At 54.1% G+C, this 14418-nt stretch overlaps 1 protein-coding gene across 5 annotated transcripts in view; it reads left to right on the forward strand.

The window, feature by feature from the left end:
- CDON (cell adhesion associated, oncogene regulated) overlaps positions 1-14390 on the forward strand; it is a 40105-nt gene extending 25715 nt beyond the window's left edge. For 4 of the 5 annotated variants that reach the window (XM_090123337.1, XM_031599705.2, XM_090123336.1 and 1 more), the window contains 8 exons: positions 218-399; positions 1296-1401; positions 3924-4046; positions 4898-5122; positions 5755-6005; positions 8225-8304; positions 11675-11928; positions 12485-14390. In XM_090123337.1, coding sequence (XP_089979463.1) covers positions 218-399; positions 1296-1401; positions 3924-4046; positions 4898-5122; positions 5755-6005; positions 8225-8304; positions 11675-11928; positions 12485-12633 — 1370 coding nt within the window. In that variant the 3' untranslated portion in view covers positions 12634-14390. The other variant, XM_031599707.2, reaches the window with a different exon arrangement.
- Positions 14391-14418: the final 28 nt, after the last annotated feature.

Consider the following 14418-nt stretch of genomic DNA (forward strand, 5'->3'; position numbering starts at 1 on the left):
TGATGTCTTTGCGTTTTTCTGGAGTGAATTTCCCTCATCGCTCCTATAAGCTGTTTATATTTCTGATGGCCGCATCAGTCTGTGGCAATGAGTTCTGAGGTTTTTTTCCTAATTGGATGTTGTGCAAAACCTGCTTCCTAATCTGTTTAGTCTCTCCTCGTACCCCGTTTCTGGTGCTTGTTTTGCTACGACTTTCTTCCCCTTTTTCCCTTTTAAGGAGAGATGTATAAGTTCCGTGTGATCGCTGTGAACAACTACGGGGAGAGCCCCCGCAGCGCCGCGTCCCGCCCCTACCAGGTCGCAGGCTTCACCCACCGCTTCTCCAGCCGCCCCATCGCCGGGCCCCACATTGCTTACACTGAAGCCATCAGTGACACCCAGATCATGTTAAAGTGGACGGTGAGTGCAGGCAGCTCTGGCTCTGCTCTCGCTCCTCTGCCTGACGTACCCAGCGGGAGCTCCTGGGTCCGGCCGTCCTGCGTGGGCATCGCAGCAGGCAGCAGTGAGCAGAGCTCTGCCCAAACAGAGCCACCAGCTGGCCTTGCCTGCTGCAATTCCTGCTGCTTACGATCTGTGGTCATCAAGAATCACTATCGGATGGTTGGAAGGGGCCGCCGAGATCATCGCATCCAACCATCGCCCCACCAGCCCGTACCCGTTCCCTCCCCAGGCTGGTCTGGCACTGGTGCTGTGCTGCTTTTAGAAGCCCGTCGTCTTGCTTTGCTTCTAGCAGAGGATTCATGTTAGAGAAACGTTTGCCTTTCCCCTGGTACCTTGTCTTCTGTAAACAAGTGCTTTAAAGTCCTTACTGAAGCCCACAGAAATTCTTTGCTCTTGTTTTGAAATCTAACCCCCTGGTATACTTTGGAGGATTTAACGTGTGGAGTTCCCTGTGTTAGTTTGCTCTGCTAGCTTAGTCTTAAGAGATGTTAAGGATAATAAACTTGAAATAACCCCTCGTTCCTCGGGAGGCCGCATAACTTAAAGTTATACTCAAATATTCTGGGCTGCATTGGAGCGACCTGAATTCTGGCTGAGCTAAGAATGGTTTTAACTTCTCCCTTTCATTACATGCTCAGATTTTCAGGCCGTTAATGATCAAACCCCCGTTGAATGTGGGAGGGGGAGGTGCCATCCGCAGCTCGGTGATGGGAGGTGGTGATGGGGTGGTGGGCTGTGGTCAGCAGGGTGGAGGGGTGGGATGGGATGGGGATCTTAGTGCTCGTTTCCAACCTTAATGACTGAATCCTTCACATTTTTTCTTGTCTAATGCGATCTGCTGAATTCTCTTTTAGTACATCACATCGAGCAACAACAACACCCCCATCCAAGGGTTTTATATCTACTACCGGCCCACGGACAGCGACAACGACAGTGACTACAAGAGGGATGTTGTGGAAGGTACCTCACTGTTTGCATGCTGAGCAGCACGGCGTGGTGGGGAGGGACGCCGTGTAGCCGTGTTGGCTGTGTTTATATGAAATCTAAACTGCTTTTCCCTAGTGGAGCCTTTACCATATATTTCACAGAAGCAGCTATCTCAGCCCCATAACACCAGTTCTGCCCACACATGGACTTGCTGCTTCCTTCTGAGCCCTCACTCACATTGGAACTCGAGAGCTGAGCAGTGGTTGTGAGTCTGTGCTGCCGCAGCTCTGTGCGTAGGGCAGCCCTGCTGTGATGGTCTGTGATGGGCAGTGCTGCCCGGAGCTGTGCTGCGGCTGCAGGTACAGCAGTGCTTCGTTCCGCCTCTTAATCAGCTCTGTTTGCTCAGCGCACATTAGATCACCACTTTCCTGGAAGAAGTTATTAGATAATGTCTATATTAGTCCAGAAGTGGAAAAGCCTTTTAAAAATATTTTACTTAATGTCCTTATTGCTCGGGCTGAGTAAACGGAGTGATCTCATTCCGCCCCAATGGCGGTAATTATTTTCTCCCCTCATTTATTTTGGTTACAAGGGGAACGAGCCTTTATTTTGAATGTTTTGCTCAGCTGGACAGCGCTGCACAGAGCTGTGCTGTGTGACACGAACCTTTGCGCTCCATAAAGCTATTGGAGATCACCGTTTCTGCATTACAGAAGCCTATGCAGCCTGCAACTTCATCTGCAGATGCATCTCAGCCAGACCCTGTGCCAGAGCTGCTCTGCCTCAGAACAGCTTCTTGGGGGGCAGAGGACAGAGAGCAGTTTTTGGTTAAAGCGCGACTGCCATGCCTGGGGGAGCTGCGATGATGTTTGTGCCATAAATCACTCATCCTGCCCTGTTTCCCTCTGCTCTCTCTGCATCCCTCCCTGCTGACAGGCACGGTGCTGCAGGCAGCACAGAGCAGTGCTGAGCTCTCTGCTCTCTGTTCAGTCTTGTTGGAGGCACACGGAGCTCTGCTCCCATCTCAGGAGCGCTGCAGGCCCAAGCAGATCTTAGCAGAAAGTCCCATCTGCAATCGCTGCTCACTGTCTTCCAGCAGCTTTTAGCAAAGAAGTGAAGGGAGAGCAGCCCTGTCCTGCGGGTCTCCGTTTGAGGGTCCCAGAGACTGAAATTAAGATGTAAATGCAGTCTGATGTCAGTTGTTTGAATGTTTTCCCTCGCTAATGGTGCACGAAGAGGACAGTCGAAGTGCCTGTACTGATTCCAGTCCCACTAATGGTTTGGAGCGGAAACCTAAAACCTGGCGCAGTGATTAGCAATAGGAATGTGGGGGGGGCTGTGGGAGAAGGGCTGCAGCCTGCAGGGCAGCACCGGACCTGCCTGCACCCCGTCCTCCTGCTGGCAATGCGTAAATCAGGAGGTGCTGTGACAGCTCCTTAGAAACAGTGGAAACAGTTCAAGGTGGTATTTTCCAAGAGGGATTAGGAGCGCTCAAACAGTTAATTAAACTCCCTGAAGGGAAAAAAAAAGAAAAAAGAAAAAAAAGGAGTTGCTGTTTATTAAAATTTGTCACAGGCCCACGAAAGTAAAAGCGGGGAGTGATTTATGTGGAAGCACTCCGTGCTGCAGGAGGTGTCCCAGGGAATGCTGGCGGGCGGCCAGGGCTGACAGAGCGTCCCATTAGCACTGCTGGAATGCAGCTCTGCAGGGCAGGCAGCAGTGCTCGGTGCTGCTCCCTGCTGCATCCCGTGCTGTGCATGGTGGGCTGTGCGCGGTCTGTGCTGCTGGAGGAGCCCAGCCGTGCCCTTCCTTGCACGGTGCTGCAGGGGAGGCCCTCGTGCTCTGCAGCTCACCTGCTCCATCCGCTGAGCTGCGCAGCGCTCCAGATGGTGAGAGGGAAGTTTGTTCTATGAGAAATGGTTCGTAAGATGTTGTGGAGCACTGCAGGGCACAGCGGAGCAGCTCTGTGCTGAAGATGTGCAGCAGTGCACATCTGTGAATGCAACGCTGTAAAGGTGCTGAAAAGCTGGGCTTGGGGTCCTGAGCTCAGGAACTTCCATTCGTGTGGGAAAACAAACAAACAGAAAAACTTACACAGAAATCCTTAAACCAAAGTACTTAAACCAAACCACTTATTCATCAGAAGGCTTTGGCAGGATGGGTTTTGGGTCACAGTGAGCCTTAAGCTTTCAGACAGGTCTGCAGGTCCGTGACAAAACCACCTCCTCCAGCAGGAGAGCCACCACCGTATGTTCCATGCAGCCCTGCAATGGCACGGCGCAGAACTGTTACGGCTGGGAAGGACTTTTGAGGTCCAGCCCAACCTTGCCCCATCCCCACCACTGCCCATGTCCCCAGATAGGATCACAGAGTCACTGAAGCCAGGAAGGGGCTTTCAGAGCACTGAGTCCCATCCCCTGCCATCCCCGCTGTGCCGGCTCCTGGAGCCCCGGGGTGCTGCAGGTTGGCACAGCCGCCATCACCGCTGCACCATGGCCGTGCCCGGCTCTGAGTCATCCCAGTGAATGAAATGAAGCTGGTGTGTTCTTCCGCAGGCACAAAGCAGTGGCACCTGATAAATCACCTGCAGCCAGAAACCTCCTACGACATAAAAATGCAGTGCTATAACGAAGGTGGTGAAAGCGAGTACAGCAACGTGATGATCTGCGAGACGAAGGGTGAGCAGTGCTCTGCTGCCCCGGGGCCGTGGGGGGGTTGCAGTGCAAAAGTTGTCTGTAATGAAGACTGTAATTTTCTGGAATGTTCGGAGGGATTGTTTTGTCTTCCATAGCGGGGATTGTTTTTAGTGAAGCTGCTGGGCTGCGCTCCCAAGGACGGCTCTCGCCCCGTGCCTGGCCAGCACAGCAGAGCCTTTGGGAGCAGGGAATGCAGCCTCCATCACACCTAAAGCTCAGCCATCCGCCGTGCAGCGCCTCGGGGTGTGGGGTTTGCAGGTGATGCTGCTCATTTGGTGTTCCTGCATGGAGGCGCTGCCTTTGCAGAGCGGCTCTGCTGCAGCCCAGACACCTCCTGAAGGTGCCCGTGTCAGGTGGGCAGTCAGTGTGGTGTGATTTCTGGGCTGTCTGTGTTTGCTGTGATTCCTGTTCAGCTCTTTGTATCTCAGTGTGGTTTGAGCACGGGGTCAGCAGGGTTCACATCGGATCCAGGTCGGTCGTCTGATGCAGCGGGGGCATAGAAATGTGTGTTGTGGTTTCTCCCGACTTCAGGAGTGGAAAGATGGTGCTCTCCAGTCAGTTACTGCGGTGTGCATTGAGCTGTGTGTTACAGCTCCCAGTGACCTCAGTGGGAGGGTTAGCGAGCTGAATGACAGCCATCTTCCAAGGCAAATAGTTATTACCCAATAGCAGCTGGCCTTCTCCTTATAGTTTTTAATACTGACTTGGAAGGTTCCTCACTGAGGCATTAGGATTGTAACTCCAGCAGTCATTATTTTCATTTCATAATGAAAAAATGCGTTTAGAAAACTCCTTTGGTGAACGTGCCCTGCCCTGTCTCCCATTGCACGCAGTGAAGCGCATGCCAGGAGTGTCTGAATACCCAGCGAAGGAGCTGAGCACCCCACCCAGCCCCCCCGAGCGGGCGGGGGGCAGTGGGGGTCCGTCCTCCGGCCCGGTGCGGAGCAGTGACATGCTGTACCTGATCGTGGGCTGCGTGCTGGGCGTGATGGTCCTCATCCTGATCGTGTTCATCGCCATGTGTCTGTGGAAGAACCGCCAGCAGAACGCCATGCAGAGTGAGTTGCTTTGGGGTTTCCTTTCGTCGCGGTGTTCAGCCCAGTGCTGGGAGGGCAGATCCCCAACTCCTGCTCAGCCCACGGTGAAGCAGAGTTCGGTTCCTGGTCTTTCAGAGAGGTGTTAATGGGCAGAACCTGGCGCCGTGCACCAAGCACAGTGCTGCGCATTGGAGCTCAGTGCTCATTGCCTGCTCAGAGGTTAACAGAAGTCCTTTAATGGCCTTTCCTAGAGCAGAAACCATCCCTGTTCTTTCCCTTGCTTGTGGTTATTTTTAAATGTCCTCACTCTTTTGACAAGAAATCACACAAACTTCTCGCGAGGTGGGAGAGCGCCTTCGGCTGCAGCCCGGAGCGCAGTGGGAGCCGTCTGGGCAGCAGGGGGCTGCTGGTCCCTGCAGGCTGTGCTCAGGAGCTCCGTGCGGCCGATGGCAGCAGAGCCTCCAGCACGGCCTCCCGGTCTGCCCTGCAGGCTGTGGCTGCTCTCCACTCCTACGCTGCATGCTGAGAACTGAGAAACACCGTTAATGCACAGAAGCTGCAGAAGGAGAGAACGAGCGTCTCCTGTTCACTCCCTTGCGGTACCTGCGCTCTCCGGAGCAGAACTGCAGTCCTCACGCCTGGCTCTCTTGCAGAGTACGACCCTCCTGGCTATCTGTACCAAGGGGCAGAGATCGGCGGGCAGATGATGAAATACGCGACCCTGCCCGGCATGAGCCGCGTCACCGGCAGCGTCCACGGCAGCTTCATCAGCAGCAGCGCTGGCAGCGGCTGCCCGCACCACCGCAAGGCGGGCGGGGGGCTGGATGCTGTGAACGGAGGGGCTGCGCTGAGCTCCCTGCCCGGCGCACACCTGGACTGCGAGCGCGCCCACCGCCTGCTGAACGTGAGCTTGGGCCGTAGCGCGGGGCTGAAGGTGGGCGGGGGGCTTCGTCCTCTGACAGCAGCTGGCTCTGCTGAGCTCCCAGAGGAGGCGACCAGGCTGATAGTGCTGATAAAACACCACGGTTCTCATTTGGGAATATCGGGTGACGGCAAGAATTCCGCTTACTCTGGGAAATCTGCCCCTGCCCTGCTAACAAACAGCTCTGAGAATACTTTTGTGCTGCGTCGAGACGCTTGCCTTCTACATATGGTATTTCTCAATCTTCGAGTTAAATAGATTTAATTACAGCTGCTTATTCTGCGGCTTTATGGATCGCCCGTTTTCCCCCACCTGTTTCAGATCTGTGACTCTGAGCAATGCTATTAATTGTAGCAAGGCACAAATGGAGCAGGAGCTTCCATAAAATAGCCCATACATCAGAAACGCAGTGACGCCATGAGTGCCTTTTTTTTTTAATCCCTCATTTGTGACTTTTGAGACAGACTGCCCCCCTTTTTTAAAAAAAAAATGAAAATAAAATTAAAAACTAATTTAAATCCACGACCCAGCTTTTGTATGTTGTGGAAAAGTACTTCATTTGCTGAAATGTGTCCCGTTTCCAAGAGAGAATAATGATTTCATTATTGTCTATGGAAACAGATGGCTTGCATTCAAACTTACTAAACTTACTCAAAACTGTGAACATTGCCCAGGAAAACTGAAAGAAAAAGTTCAAAAGTCTGAGAAACAGCATGCTGGTTTGGGAGGCAGAAAGGGGGCTATTGTTTGTGTTGGTAATTGAACACAAGCGCTTCGTTTTATTGAACAACAAATTAGCACTTGCACAGTAGTTGCCACTTAGATCACTGCAGTTTCGAGGGCAGAAATGTTGGGTCCTCACCTGGCACCCCATCGCTGTGCCATCGCTGTGCCATCGCTGTGCCATCGCTGTGCCATCGTTGTGCCATTGCTGTGCCATTGCTGTGCCATTTGTGGACCCGTGTTTCCCTGACCTGAACACCCTACCAGCAGGTGAACTCCTGAAAGCCTCAGCCACCCAAGCCCTGGGGAAGGGGTGGTTTTGTGGCACTTGAAAGCCAGCCCATGGGAAGCCTGGCAGTGCTGGGATGTCGTTGTTCTGTTGCTGCTCATCTGCTCCTTGGAGGCAGTGCCTGGTGCACGTGCAGCCGCAGCTCTGCTCTGTGTCTCTGTGTTGAGATGTGGGCAGCAAACCCTGGCATGATGTCTCACTGGAGCAGCTGAGTGTTGGATTAGTGCTGTTTTTCCCCTCTGTGTCGTGCAGAGCTGAGTAAGGCAACCCCTTCCCGCCCAGAGCAGCGGAGCAGAGGAACAGGATGTTCTCATTCTCATTAGGACTCTTTTTATTGTTCCATTGATTGGGCTGAATGAGGAAGAGAGAGACTGGCAGGATGGCAGTCAACACTAATTAGGCATTTCCTCAGTGATCCCTATCTGGCTGAGCAGCCTCCCTGAGCAGAACCCACCCTCACCATCAGCGTGAGCTCTCAGGCTCTGCCTGGGCTCTGCTTGGGGTCTCCCACCCTGCCCGGTCCCACAGACCCTGCTGGGCTGTGCCGACCCCGCGCAGTGCTCCCGTGCTGCCCGCTGCCCCTCACAATGAGGTATGTGTTAATCTGGGCATTCTGCTCACTTGTAATGGGCTCTGCAGCCAAAACCAACAGCACCAAATCCCTCTCACCCGGAGTCATTGCTGGCGAAGGAATTACCCCATCTGTACAAATACCGAGTGTTTCAAAACTCAGCGTAGCGAAGTGCAGTGATCTAATCGGGGTAATTGCAGGAAGGTGGGATGGGTTTGTGCTGTGCTGTGACATCAGCCCTGCAGATTTAGTGCTGTCTCCCCGCGCGGCGCAGCTCGCTAACGAACAGCGATTTGCTTTCATGTCTGTCATCGGCGTTAAAAATAAACATATTTACAGCGTGTTTATTAAATTAAACCTGAGCATATGAAGCTGAAAACAGACCGGGGAAATTACAGCATACTTGTCTAGGCTGCAGTGCTTACTTTGCTCTCCGACACGCGCTGGCAGAGCCGCTGCCTTGGCTCCGTATAATGGCTCAGTGTTGCTGCGCTGGGATGCGGGCCCAGGGCTGGGCAGGGCAGGGCTGGGGGTCGGGGTGCAGGGCTGGGGTCGGGGTGCAGGGCTGGGGGCTCTGAGGTGCTGCTCCCAGCTGTGCTGACCGCTGTCTCCCTGCAGGGCGGGGGGCTGCGTGCGGCGCTGCCCCAGGCGGAACCCCCCGAGTGCATCAGCTGCAGGAACTGCAGGAACAACAACAGGTGAGCGTGGGGGGGGCGGAGGGTGGGTTTGTGGGGAGGGGATCTGCTGTGTGCCACGGGGGGGAGCTGGGGGAGCTGGGCACTCCCAGCAGGATGCCCTCCTTGTGGAGGACGTGCTGCCTTCCAGGCTTCTGAGGGGATCTCTGGTTATTAAGGGCTGACAGTCGGACGTTCTGGACAGGTTGAGGGGTAAATGTGGGGTCTTCTCAGTCATATTTTGAATTTTCTTTCTTATTAAAGCTGGCATTTGCCCTCCGGCGTGTGTCCAAAGGAGCTGAGCTGGAGTTCAGCCGTTCCCAAAGGCTGAAAACTTGCATGCTTCGTCTTTGTGGTTTTACCTCTGAAAATAGAGCTCAAAATGGCATCGAAATGCTCCATCCTCCCGTAACAGGCGTGCAGGGATCGGGGGTCACCCCGGGGCTGTCCCAGGCCGTGGGGCTGTGTGCTGAGGGACGCAGAGGGGTGGGCTGTGGTGGTCTCAGGGGGGGGATGGGCTGCGCTGAGCAGAGCTGTGACACCAGTGGGGACGGAGCGGCCGTCACTGCAAACCGACAGCAGTAACAGCAGTGAGTGGGATGTGCACAACTGGCTGCCATTTGGAACACGTTGTGTGTGTTACGCTGGAATTAATAGCCTGCTTCCCAGTTTTAAGCATATTTACATTCTTAATTACTCTTTTTTCTTAAGAAAAAGGAGAGAATGAGCTCCATCCCACGCGACTGTGATGTTCCTCCCAGTGGGCCATCAGCAGTGGCTGAACTTTGACTTCTCAGCCCTGCTCTGTGTGACACAAGCTGTCCCCCCCAGCTGCAGCTCTGGAGGGATGGGGCACACAGAGGGGTGCATGGGGGGCAGTGGGGTGATGGGCCCGGCTTTGCCTCGGTGTTGTTGGAGGTGTGGGCATGCAGTGACTTTTTAAGTCCAAGCACACTTTAGAGCTGTGAGCACAGCGAGTTCCAGCACCGACCATGGAGGGGTTCCACTGTTACAGCATGGAATCCTCTGGTCTTTGGTTGTTGCTCGTGGATGCCTGCCAGAGGAGGGGGCTGCCAGGTTGTGGACTCCCACTTTGCTGTGGTGGACAAAGCCAGGGAGATGAGCGTGATTTGTGCCGATTGCATCAGGGCTCAAACAGATTTGGTTTTGCTGTGGTTCTCTGGTGCTTTTGCACTGATGTTCTCCGGGTCCTCAGTGGTTTCCGAGCAGTTCTGCTCCCTGCAGGTTCCCTTTGGCACAGGCTGTGTTCCCATCACAGATCTGCACACACGTCCCAAGCGAACAGCCCTTCGGGTTGGAGGGCTGTGCACGATGGCTGGTAGGACTGTAGTGCTGAGAATCGATGCAAGGCGTGTTTTCTGCAGCAGAGATTTTCCACTGCTGCTCACTCTGGGCACGCCCATGGCCAGTTTCCGTCAGAATGTGGTTTTTAGGCTAAAAAAGCTGAACTGCTGTCTTGGAGCTCCATTCAAGCCAGTGGAGTAATACAAAGCGCTGCACTGACCTCTGTGTCTTTAAAAAGAAAGTCCCATAAACATGCAAAACCAAACATCTTAAATGGGTTTCTCTAAGAATTTTTTAAATAATGAGTGAGTGTAGTCAAAACCTCTGTGGAAAGAAATGCAAACTAATAAATGGATTTGTTTGAAGCCCAGATGTGTTTCATGTGGATTCTTCAGTGGCTTTTGTGGTATTTTGGTACTTGGAATAATGATCTGGAGGCGGCTCAGGGCGGAAGGACGGAGCGGGGAGCTGTGAGTGCCATGAAGGCGCTCCATCCCTGCCCCGATGGCACTGTGGGGTCGGTGGGCACAGCAGGACGGGTCGGGGGCCGGAGAGCTCTGTGCTGGCTGGAGGTGGCACTGTCGCTTCAGCTCATCTGGGGGGAAAAGCACTCTGGAAAGGAATCCTTCCAGCAGTCGTAGGGGGAAACATGCAGGGTCGCACACGGTGAGGGCTCGCAGCCCACGTGGGCTGTGTGGGTGCCAGCTCTGAGCAGTGCAGTAAGCAGCAATAAACAGCGATGTGTGGTGAGATGGATGGGCTCGTCAGGGGGGGAAAGCAGGGCAGGCCACTTTTCTATTTATGCTTGGCAGCAAAGAGATGCTCTGAGTTGTGTCCGTTTGGCACGTGGCTTATGGTCTGTGCGTGGAGTTGGAAGCCTGTTCAGCCTTCCCTTGAGTGCCTGGGAGTCGTGCTGGGCTCACATGTAGCACAGAGCTGTGCTCCGTCCATAGCTCAGCGCTGGGGTCGGGGCTGGGTTCGGGCAGACAGGGATGGAAGAGCACTGCAGGACAGGTGAGACGGACACGGTGGCAGCACTGCATTGCATTCTGGGCTCCTTGCTTCTGCTCTACCTGTGTACCCATCAGGGAGCGCACTGGGGGGTGCTTTCCTGGTCTATGGCAGCTATACAAGTGAACCTTTTACTTTTGTGGTAATTATGGTTTTCTATAAAACCACAGTGAAGTGTGATTTTGGGCTGTCGTGCGTAGGATTTGCTTGTATAAATGTTCGCTGAGTCTACATTGTTAGTGGAGCTGCAAACACTGCAGGCATTTTCCCTGCCTGCTGCAATGGCTGTGTGTCTGTTAAGGCCTCGAGCTGCTTTCTGTTGAAGGTTAAATGCCTTGGCTATAACAATTCATTTCGCAGGCTAACTCTGATTTCACAGCCCTTGTGTGTCTCACAGGGTCGCGATCTGAGCTGCACCACTCGGGATTTTGCCTTTATGGTGCTGAGTGTATTTTTGTAGTTTGCATCCACTCTGATAACACTTCAGCATTTGTTTCCCAAGGCACTTTGGTTTGCTGCTTGGGTTTCAAACCTGAGCTCTTTCTGTTGGCGGCGAAAGGCCGCCGTGTGGGGCTGCCCTGGTGGAGACCTGCAAGTCAATGGTCGGGTCACAGCGGACAGGGGAAGCAACTGAGCAAATGTTTGCAGTGTTTCCAGCTGTCTGTTGGGAGAAGAAACGCTTGATCCTTCTCTTAATGTTAGGATTGATCCAAAAATACATTCAGAACTCACTTGGCAAGATCCCTACAGTAAATAACACATGGTGAAGTACTTAAAAATCACAGTTTCTCATGCTAAGTTGAGTGGTAGAAAGGGAGAACGTGCAGACGATCAGGGCTCACAGCAACTCCTGGTATCCCACTCATGCTGGATATGAGGAACAATCTCTCCTCCAAAGAGCAGTGCTGCACTGCACAGCTGCCCAGGGAGGGGGGTCACCGTCCCTGGGGGTGTCCCAGAGCTGTGGGGATGTGGCACTGAGGGTCGTGGGCAGTGGGCACAGTCGGGGTGGGTTGGGCTTTGTGATCTGAGAGGTCTTTTCCTTCCTTAATACTCTGTGGTTGTGGCACATCCTCAGGTGTTTCACCAAAGCCAACGGCACTTTCAGCAGCAGTGCGCTGCCCCTCGTGCCCATCGTCGCTCCGTACCAGCAGGACAGCCTGGAGATGAAGCCCCTGAGCCACATCATGGTTGCCATGTGTTTGGCCTCCAGCATCCCCGAGCACGGCGGGCGGGTGGAGGAGGACAGCATGGAGACAGCCGAGCAGCCGCCCAGCCCTCAGCCCTGCTGCAGGCGCAGCGCCGGGCCGCTCTGCGTGGAGCACACGGATGGTGAGGCGGGGATGGGCGGCACCCGGCGCGGGGACACTGCAGAAATGGCCCTTAATTAAACACAGAGACGGGTAATTAGGCTCGCAAAAGAGCTGGCCTTTGGAAAAAGGGCTGTGTTCCACCTCCTGCAGACTAGTGGTGGTGAAGTTGAGTGTGCTTTTCCTGACTGATGCCTCTAAACGAGCTCACCCTGCAGACGCACTGCAGGTGGTGAGGCTGCGGCTGGTCGCTGCCTGTGCCCACAGCAGACACAAGGGGGTCCCAACGCAGACCTGGGGCTGAGGTACTGCACGTTCCCTACTGCATCTGGGGTGGCCTAAAGCCACGCTGGAGGTGAGGGCAGCAGGGGGATGCAGCTGGGCCGTGTCATCCCAACCTCTTGGATAGCAGCATCAATGTGCTCGGGTAGAGCCGAGGCGCTGTGCTGTTGCCCAACGCTTCCTCAGGGTTTTATGGGAGTAAACCCACTCAGAAAGCTTTGCCAAGATCGGTAACCCGAATTTCCTGTGTGCTCATGAGGCCTTCGAGCTGAAAGCACGTTGCTCTTGCTTTGCAGGTGACAGCTGTGCGCTCTCAGAAACACCAAACCACGTTCTGAGCTGGAGCCCGCTGGTTCTGCAGCCTGTGCCCAAGGACTGCAGGGACAAAGCGGGCTGGACTGCAACACTGCATGGTTCTGGGCAGCCACCGCTGCAGGAGAGCTGAGGGGAGCGCTGGAGGGACTGATGGAGGGGCCTTAATTATAACAGAGAGAGTCACTATTTATTTTTTGTAGTAGTGTCATATGAATGTATCTTGTTTTTAAATGGTTGCCTTTTTATATTATTTATGCCTTGAGATTCCTTTTTTTCCCACGCACCGTGAAACTAGCCTGGTTCTGTGTATATAAACAAAAAAGATTGGTAATAATATAAAGAACAACGATGGGAAATGTGCAGTGTGTGTTCCATGGAGCCGGCAGAGGAGCGCTGCTGAGAGGCTTTAATGGTGCTTTGGGTGCGCGGGGCTGCGCTGGGTTGGGCTGCACTCAGACTGCTCTGCTGGGAGTGGGCAGAAGGGGATCAGCACTGCTTGGCTGTGCTGTGCCGTGCAGCACGTGGAGGTGCTGCAGCCGTGGTTTTTTGGTGGTTGGTTGTGGTTTTTTCCTTCCAAATTTAATCAGACTAAATGCAATGAAGCTGTGCTCGTAAAGCACTCTTTCCAGAAAGCAGCGCGTAGCCCCGGCTGCTGGGTGCCTTCATCACCATTACAGCTGCCCACGGCTCCACGTGCAGCCCGGGCTGAGCAGGAAGGGGCTGGGGGGGGCGGAGCGCTGCAGGTGCGGCTCGGAGCCGTGCCCGACCCAAAGCTCCGTTCCGCACTGAATGTCTGCTCTGTGTACAGCACGGAGGTGCAAAATAACGTGTTATGTGCTTTATAAATAGAGCCCGTAAATAGAGAGCGTGTTGGCTCGGAGCTGGGCTACCATGCAGGTAGGATTCTGGTTATGCTTTATGCCCAGAGCCTGGCGGCGATGCTGTGCTGCGTGCCGTGGTTTCTCCCCTCTGCACGCTTTAGTTCTCATGTCTGCAAGACTGAGCGCGTGCCAGAGGGAGGCAAAGCTACCCAACAAGCACCACATGAGGGCAGTACCCTTCCCCGGATTTGCTGCTCTGCTTTCTTGATGCCGACGCAGGATGCTGGTGTGAGCTCGGTCGGATGGAGCAGCTCTGGTGTCAGATGGAGCGGGGCCGTGGGCTGAGCCGGGCGGGCAGCGATGGATGTGGGGGGCTGCGATCTGCCCTGTCAGCTGCACCTCTCTGCAGGCTGCTTTATTTATAGTGAGTGACACTGTTTTAAGTGTTTGTCTTCCATTTATTGTATTTTATTTTAAAATGTGTCTGAGCTCTGCTTTCACTGTAGGGTTTCGGTGCGTGCTGCCACCTCCATGTGCCCAACTCCAAACCTCCCGCCGATCCCACGGGAGCACCCTGCCTTCAGGCTGCGTGCACAGCCCCGCTCCTCCCTCTGCTCTGCTTTGCCCACCCAAACCCCATCCTTCCCTGTGGCTTTGGCAGTGCTCCTCTCTTTCCCAGAACCAGCAGCGAGCTCTGCTGGGCTCCCGGCGCCTTGCAGCTCCCTGCTTTCCCCAAGCACCGAGTTCAACAACCCTGTGTGCATCAGCCCCTTTTCTCCCCATCTTTGGGCCTTTAGAGAAAAAAATGGACAAACCTCTCTGTGTTCCTCCGTGTACCTCTGAACGCATCGCTGCTGCAGTGCTGTGCTGTGCTGCGCTCCAGATGTGTGCTTGTTGGCATGTGGGTAAATACACTCTATTTTCCGAAGAAGATGTGATATTTCTTTGGAAATTGCACATGTGTTGGAATGATGTAGTTGTTGCGTGTTGGTTTTTTTTTTGTTTTGTTTTGGTGGTTTGATAAATATTAAAGTGAATGCTGCTGCTCGATGGGATGGCAGAGTGGTGATTGGTGCCGGTGCGGCACTGCGCTG

The sequence above is a fragment of the Phasianus colchicus genome, chromosome 23 (assembly GCF_987193195.1).
Source record: "Phasianus colchicus chromosome 23, bPhaCol1.hap1.1, whole genome shotgun sequence".
In the NCBI taxonomy this organism is placed as follows: domain Eukaryota; kingdom Metazoa; phylum Chordata; class Aves; order Galliformes; family Phasianidae; genus Phasianus; species Phasianus colchicus.